Raw genomic sequence first — 8,299 nt, forward strand, 5'->3', positions numbered from 1 at the left:
CCCAACTTGGTGTCATCTGCAAACTTCCTGAATTAGAGAGTTTTTAACTATTGGGTATGTTACAAAATCTTTTATCATCCTTCATCATAAAAAATCTGTGATACAGCTTTCTGAATTGTGGATACCAACTTTGGAGAAAATATTAGAGATTACATTTTACACTTAAATGCCATTATCAAATAGAGCCTTGTCTTCAGCTTTATCATATACCTGAGAAGTATGCTTCAAGGAAGAAGAATATAAAGCTAAAATGCTAGGGAAACGTACAGCATGAGGAACTGTACTGCTGCTTTGAAAAACATGTACTAAAAGAGATATGCAAGTGATAGTGTAAGAAAGGAACAGTGGAACGCTTAAAATGGGGAAGCCACAGATAGCTGAATGCTGGTTTGCCTGTACTGAATCCTAGACCTGCTCCTTGTAAAAAGCTTTCAGTAGAACATCAGTCCTGACAACAGCAAAATCAAAGTATCCCCAAAAGAACAGCAACATCTCTAACAAGATCTGCCAGAAACAACATATTAGCACAATGTCTCCTTCAGTAATCTAATTCATATTTTATTACTACTTAGAATACACAGAAGTCATTCAAAATGACATTAATTTTCTGCATGTTTAGTCATCACTGATGGCATAAGACTTTAACTGGATTATGTGATATACATGCTCAAGCTCACTGAAAGTGCTCTTACTACTGTTATCAATTTTTTTAATACTCTCTTTAAAACTAATCCAGCAAAATAATAAAAGCATCCAATGTCTGATAGTACCTTTGCCTCTCACAATATTAAATTGCATTATTTTATGTTGAGCATTGTGCTTACAGTGAATAAAGTGGTCCACTTTACTACTGATTTTACTTCACCTACAAAAGTGATACTTTTAATTCTATTAGTTGGTTAACAATTCAGACAGCTAATATTAAGTTCTTTATATGTGATGTACTCTAATACTTTACATCTGAGCAAACTGACACATCAAGTTTCTCAGATTGCAAAAGTTAATTCAGTGAATTGCATTCATTTAAATGTGGCCTTAACATGCCACATTTATATTTAAAACACGGACTTTCTTTAGGGATTTGCTATAAATCACATTCTCAGCTGATATAAAGGCAATTTAACTTCACTGCAACAACTAAGAAAATCTTAATATTAGGGAACTCCTATCTGTCTTTACCTGTGGTTGCAGTCTTTGCTGACTTGGACGTTGTATTTGCTGCATTCTTGGTGTCCTTATCTTTCTCTTCCACTCGAGACTTTACTTCTGGATTAGAAATATTTTTGGTTGCCTTCTCCACAGACTCCTTCTTTTTTGGAGAAGCTGTTTTGGAAATTTTGTCTAAAGGTTCTTTTACAGCTGGTTTTGGTGAAGCCACTTGTTTTGATTTACAATCACTTTTTTTAACAGGAGAAGATGACTTGGTCTTAGTGCCCTGCTTTTTTGTCTTTGTCTTTTCTTTCAGGTCCTTCTTCAAAGTTTTACCCAAATTCTGATTGGTGGGCAAAGTCTCTGGATCAACCATGGAGACATCAGGGTGCCTAGGGGAAGGGCTATGATCCTGTATCGGGACAGGTGGTGGGTCGATTTGTTTGTACGTAATTGTCTTGTCTGTTGGAATGGTTTCTGACTCATCTTCTGAGTCAATGTTAGCATCTGCAGTGATGGAAGGGCATTCCTCAGTCTCGGGGGGAACATCCGAATCAGTCTGAGATGGGGCAGACTCACTCATGGATGTGGGAGGGGTTTCGTCACACTGCCGCCCTTGCTGCTTTCCCACAGAAGGTGGCTGGGATCCCCCAGACTGAGTTAATGGCTTCTCTTGATCTTGAGACTGTTCTTCACTTGCAAACCACTCAAGGGGATTTGGGTTGATAAATGAGGGTGAAAGTTCAGTTTTAGGATGTTTATATTCGCAGGAGGACACAAGGCATAAGTCAACATCTTGACAGGATTCTGCTAATGATTTTCCTGGAGTAAAATGTGCACTTGCTTCATAGGAATAGCTAGTAGCTTTGGATGGCCAGGTGGTTTTCCCAGTTGTCTCGAATGAGTAATTTGTGGCTTCAGGTGATCTGGTGGCTTTCCCTGTTGTCTCATAGGAGTAATCCGTAGCATCAGGTGAACTGGTAGCTTTCCCAGTTATCTTGTAGGAATAATCTGTGACTCCTGGTGATCTTATGGTTTTCCCTGTCATCTCATAAGAATAATCTGTGGCCTCAGGTGACCTAGTAGCTTTCCCTGTTATCTCATAGGAATAATCTATGGCCTGAGGTGATCTAGATTTTGCAACTGCCTCATAGGAGCAGCTAATATCCTCTGGTGACCTAGTAGTTTTCTCTGTGGCCTTGTAAGAATAACTAAGTTCTTCTGGTGACCTGCTGCTTTTCTCTGAATCTTCTTTTTCTGGGCTGATTAAAGGTTCTGGACTGTGCTTTGTTAGGGGTTCCCGGTAACCAAATGCTTTGACAGAGGACATTTGCAGCGACAATGAAGATGTGTGACTAGCTAACACTGCTTCTGTGATTGTGGGAGGTGAATCTGGAAAACTAGAAGAGTACAGAGGAGAAGATTCCCTTGGAGTTAATGGAGATAGGTCAGACTTTGGTGACAGCTTTTCTCCTAGGCTCTGCACCTTTTCTGAGGTAAAAGAAGAATGTAGTGACATATCTCTGGGTGGAACACCACCTGAAAAAGTTTCTTCTGGCAGTGGCGAAGTTAACTGGGAAGGTGTATGAGCTGATGAAGTTGAGGATGAAGCTTCAATTTGAGAAACTGAAATATCCTTCTCCTGAGAGTAATATGACTGCTCCACAGGGGAAATCTTTCGTGCAAAAATAGGCTCCTGTATATCTGAAGGGCTATAATCTACTTCTGTCGGTCCATTTTCAGATATATGGTATATACTAGTGCCTACAGTAGGATAGTCTGGAGATTGCCTACTAAAGTCCATTGCTAAAGACTGCTCAGGGGACTCCTGACCAAATTCTACTGACATAGTTGACTGCTCAGGAGATCTGTGATCGTGGACTGGGGTTCTTGATTTTGCAGTTTTAGGTGAGAAATCTGGTGGAGAAATTGACATGGGCCTTGGGCACTCTTCCTTAGATGGAGACATGTCTGTTTCCTGAAACGTTGTTGGTGTTTGTACAACTGACACTGAAAGGGAATCATCAACTTCAGTAGAGTGGGGGGATCCAACCTCAGCATGCAAAGAAGGAGATAGTCTGTTTCCTGAAACGTTGTTGGTGTTTGTACAACTGACACTGAAAGGGAATCATCAACTTCAGTAGAGTGGGGGGATCCAACCTCAGCATGCAAAGAAGGAGATACATCATCAGTAGTTGGTTCTGGAAATGAACTAGTAGCAACAGACGCTGTAAGAGACAGAAGCTACTCCTTCTATATGGGAATAGGTGTCTTCTGCTACAACCTCATCAACTGGAGTTTCAGACTTGTCAGAAACAGTGCCTTCAGAGATTGACATTTTGGTGTCTTCTTTTAAGGAACTGAACTGACCCATATCTATTTGAGTAGGTGAGAGATCACCTGCTAACTTCCGCTCATCCAAGATCAGTGAAGACTGAGAGCTGCTGCATTCTGTATCCTCCATTTTCCTTTCTAGGCTGAAGCCTTCCTTAATTACCATAAACTCCATGCTTTTTTCATCTTGTTTTTCTTGGAAAAGTCCCACAGAGCTGGTTTCAGAAACTGGACTCATCTGAACAGGTGATTTTTCTTTTTCAGGTTTCCCCTCAGAAGGATTTACACAATCTCTGGCGGGAGACTTTACATCAGCACTCAAAAATGTATCATAAGTGGTCTCTAAACCTATCAGTGGTGGACTCCGTAGAGGTGAAAGAACCTTTTCAATAGGAGATTCTGAATCTGGCACAGGCTCATCCATAGGGCTTATTCTGGGTTTTGCAGACTCATCGTTGACTTCACTGAGTTCAAAGCTAACAGGAACCTCTGTTGACTTTTCACTGGTTCCAGAGGGAAGCTGACTGGATTTTTCATCAGTGGGAGACTGATAATAAGGTGTGTGACCAGCACTACCAGCAGCAGACTGTGAGGGAGACGCTACTTCTAACGTTTTCTCTTCAGGGCTTGCACAGTGCTCTTCAGCAAATTCTTGATGTACATCAGGCAATGTGGCAATGGGGACAGGCTCAGACGAGACCTTAATCTCATTGGGAGTGAGTGAAAAGTTCACACTACGTTCACTCAGTGGTGTTTTGGCAACAGGTGACAGAGGGGACAAACTCTCAGCTGGACTCTTGGCTGGACTACGTTTTCCACCATCTTCTGGATAGGTTTCTTTGATTTCTAATTTAGCATTGCCTTGGATTTCACTTCCTTTTTGCCAATATACACATTGAGACGCAGATTTGCAGAATTTGTCTTCCTCTAATGAAGGTGGTGAGATGGTGGAAGCTGAGGCATTATAGTCTTTACCTTCTGTGGCCTCTGTTTTGGATCCTTCTGATAATCCATTAAAAGCATCCAGAAGTGGAGAAAGCCTAGGTCTAGCAAATTCTTGAGAGTACAGTGATGTCTCATACTTGGTAATGTTCATATACTCTTGAGAAAGTGACTCGCTTTCCTCATTGTTAGTTTCATCACTCATGACATCCCGGGGCGTAGACATTTCATCCATTGGAGTTGGTTCACTGGATATTTCAATGATAGACTGTGTATAACCTGAAGTAGCAGTGAATTCCTCAGGCTGATCTTCTCTATCTTCTTCATCAGAAACAGTGACTTCACTTTCTGAACCACCAGGTAATGTTTCATCATGGATAGAAGAGGCCAGTTCAACTGCTGGAGACTGAGGCTCTGAGCATTTTGTTGGTGTAATTATGAGTAGGCCATATTTATCTTCAACTTCACCAGCTTCTGCAGCTTTGTCTACCACAGTCATCACATAATTTTCAGCTTCTCTTTTTTCAGTCTCCTCTTCATGTCTGATGTCTTCTGCTTTGTCTTCCTCCTCTTCTTCAGTCTCTTCAGTTTCTGCCTTTTCTACTGCTTCTTCCCTGTCTTCTTCAACCCATTCATCTGTTGCCTCATCATCTGCCTTTTCAACATATTTTTCCGCTTTAATGTTAGCATCTGCTTCAACCATTATTTCTTCTGAACTCTGTTCCATTTTTCTTGCTTCCTCCATATATGGTTTTGTGGTGTCCAGTGGTGTCTTTACTTCCTCATCTTCACCTCGTTCTTCATCTGCTTCTGCCTCTGCCTTTTCCTCATAATCTCCTGCTTCATATGATTCTTCCAAGCTAGTTCCCTCATCTTCAAACTTTTCATTGTCATCAACTCTGTGCTTTTCCACAGGTTCCAATTCTTCAGGTGTTTGTTTACATTCACCCTCAGCCTCTGTGGTAGCTATGCCTTCATCAGAGGACTCAGCAGGTCCTTCATTATCTAATTTTACTTTTTGGACTTCAAAGGCCTCTTTTTGTTCTGTGCCAGTTATTTTCAGTTCATCCTCTATAAGTGCAACTTGAGGTTTTGTTTCTTTTATTATTTCTACTTCTTCAGCTTTTAATTCCTCAAAATCCTTTGTTAAATCCTCTGGTGAAGACATAAGGGATCTCTCCACTTCAAGTTCTTTTCCACTAGTTGTAATTTCTGCAGCTGCTACAGTTGGGGCAGGCTACAGTTGGGGCAGTGGCTCCAACTGCTGCAAGGGCAGCTTGCACTCCACTGACTTTGATCTCCTTCTTCACAGTCTTAATTTTTCCTTTTTCCTTTGGCTTTCCAGCAGGTAGTGCTTCTTTTTTAGCAGGTTCCTCCTTCTTTTGTGGTTTAGGCTTTGCTGCTGGCTTTTTGACTTCAGTCAAAGGAGCAGCTGTCTTCTTTGTTTCTTTAGGAACCTTTTTGATGTCCTTTTTGGCTTCTTTTTCTTCCTTCTTAATTTCCTTCTTCTCTTCATTTTTACCTTCTTTTTTAACTTCCTTTGGTGGAGCTTCTTTCTTTACTTCCTTAGTTTCCTTCTTCTCTTCCTTTTTCACCTCTTTTTTAACTTCTTGCTTGATCTCTTCTTTTTTGGGTTTTTCCTCTTTTTTGATGGGTGTTTTCTCTTTTTTAGAAACCTCTTTCTTTGCTTTTTCTTTTTCCTCTTTCTTTTCTTCAAGTTTTGCTTTGACTTCCTTTTTCACTAGCTTCTCCTTTGCCACTTTTGGTTTTACATCTGTAGCTTGTTTTTCAGGAGTTTCAGATTTTACTAATTGCTCTTCTTTACTTGTTACATCTTTTTCTGCCACTATAGGTTTGGTCTCCACTTTTGCTGGTTTCTTTTTTTTAACTGGAACTTTGTCTTTGCTTTCCAATTTCTGAAGCTTTTCCAGTGCTGGAGTAGGCTTTGCAGGCTCTAGTGTTTCTTCTTTGGATTCCTTTCTGACAGGCTTGCTTGGTGTCTTTGCAGCAGGCTTCAGACTCTCCTTGCTGTCTGTTTGTTGTTTCAACTTTCCTTGTTTCACAGCTGGACTAGCAATGTTCCCACTTAGGTCTTTTTGTGTAACCATTGGTTGTTTAAGGAAGTCTAAGTGTTTGAGTTTTTCTAGTCCTTCTAGAATAGTATATTGGGTACTGTTTCCAGGAAACAGAACTCGGATTATTTTTTCTGCAGGATTAGCTGGATGCCACACAATTAGGGATGAGACAGAGGTGAAATAGGATAACGGAATGTCTAGTTCTTGGCTATTTGGTAGCAGGAATTCAGCTTTATCTTTGCTAGTACCACTCCACTGTTGCATAAAATATTGCATCTCTTTGCTATTTTTGACAGGATTAAGCACATACATCTCAAGTTTGCCAACTCCCATTTTCTGAAATAAAATGATGGAGTCAATGGTATTTCCTACATTTCTGAAAAGAGGTTCTGGTTTTATAGACAACTTATTTAAATATTGGAGAGTAAAACAAGCTTCTTCTACACTCCTTTTTACTCTAAAGTTAGGATTCAGGTTCTTCAGGTTCTCAGGTACATTAAGGAATACAACTCCTAAATCAGGTGAGATCAGATTTTTCATCCAGTCACTGTTGGTAGTAGACCCTTGGGACTGTTCTTCTTCTAATTCAGCTATCTTTCGCTGAAGCATGCTATTGATTCCTGGCAGGTTATCATCTCCGATGTGAGTGAGTAGAATGGAGTCTACCCTGTCCAAGTGCCGGATAAGTTTCCAAAAGCAAGATTTTCTTTCGGATCCTCCATTGATAAGCATGTTGAATCCATTCACTGCAAACAATGCAGAGTCCCCTCTTCCACCTGGGAAAATATAACAGCAGGGTTTGGAGAGTTTCAAGAAGCCTCCTGAAGTTGGAGGTTCCAAAATGTCAAAGGGTGATGGCACTTCTACTGATTCTGACAGATACTCTGTGAATTCAGAGAGTCCTTCCATTTCGGGCAATATGGAAGCTGAGTTGAGTTTAATGTTAATAAAGTCTTGAAGGTTGTGTCTGTCAAGGTTGGAATTTTTCCAGTCTCCTTCCTCAGGGCAGAAAAGAGTTAAGCTGGCTTTGTTGGCAGGGTGCGTGGTGCTCAATAATTCACCAATCTAGGGTTGTAAAACAAAAACATGAGAAGATGCATGTAAATTCATTTTTTAATGACAATTAATGTCAGAACATAATATTTCCTGATCAGATAGATAAAACTTTTTTCATTTACCTCTGCACTGTTGAGTACCCATCCTAGGAGCTAAAGGAACCTGTTAGCACAATTAGTTTACTACTGTAGTTTTTTAAATAGCTTATGAGGAAAGGTCCCTTCCTCATTGACCAAAGGAGGAAAGTACCCCAAGGTTCCCCCTTCCCTGCTCCACCCTTTATAGGAGGACAATACAAGCTTTTATATTTAGAGAGGATGAGGACTATGAGACTAACGCTGCCAGAGCTGCCACTATCTCTGCCATTGGCTCATGAGTCTCCTTGCTGCTCTGGCCCATTCAGCAGAGCCAGCCAAATATCTAAGAGAAATGGCACATCCTCTTAAACAGGCAGAGAATAACTGCAGCCAAGAGGTGGCCAGCATCCTCTCGGGGCAGCTGCCTTCCTCACCCCCTCCTCATACAGGAAGTATTCCACGATGCTATCATTACTACAGTTCTTTATGTAGGCTGGCTCCTGTTTTTCAGAACACTAAGAAATGTTTTATTGCACCAAAAAACCAAACAGTTGCAAGTTTTGTATTTGTGAGATTGTGAGGTACATACATTTATATATGTTCTGTTGAGATGGTTTTGGCAGGGATAGAGTTAATTTCTTCATAGTAGCTGGTATGGGGCTGTGT

At 40.7% G+C, this 8,299-nt stretch overlaps 1 protein-coding gene across 1 annotated transcript; it reads right to left on the reverse strand.

Moving 5' to 3' along the window:
• Window positions 1-1,179: 1,179 nt before the first annotated feature.
• On the reverse strand, window positions 1,180-7,559 carry LOC104615482 (microtubule-associated protein 1B-like; the record flags this gene model as incomplete). Its single annotated transcript, XM_010281836.1, is given in 4 exon segments — window positions 1,180-3,202; window positions 3,310-3,381; window positions 3,383-5,653; window positions 5,655-7,559. Coding segments are annotated over 4 exon segments (6,121 nt in total), but the record flags the coding sequence as incomplete, so codon positions are not given.
• Window positions 7,560-8,299: the final 740 nt, after the last annotated feature.

The sequence above is a fragment of the Phaethon lepturus genome, unplaced genomic scaffold, assembly GCF_000687285.1.
Source record: "Phaethon lepturus isolate BGI_N335 unplaced genomic scaffold, ASM68728v1 scaffold8832, whole genome shotgun sequence".
NCBI classification, from domain to species: Eukaryota; Metazoa; Chordata; class Aves; order Phaethontiformes; family Phaethontidae; genus Phaethon; species Phaethon lepturus.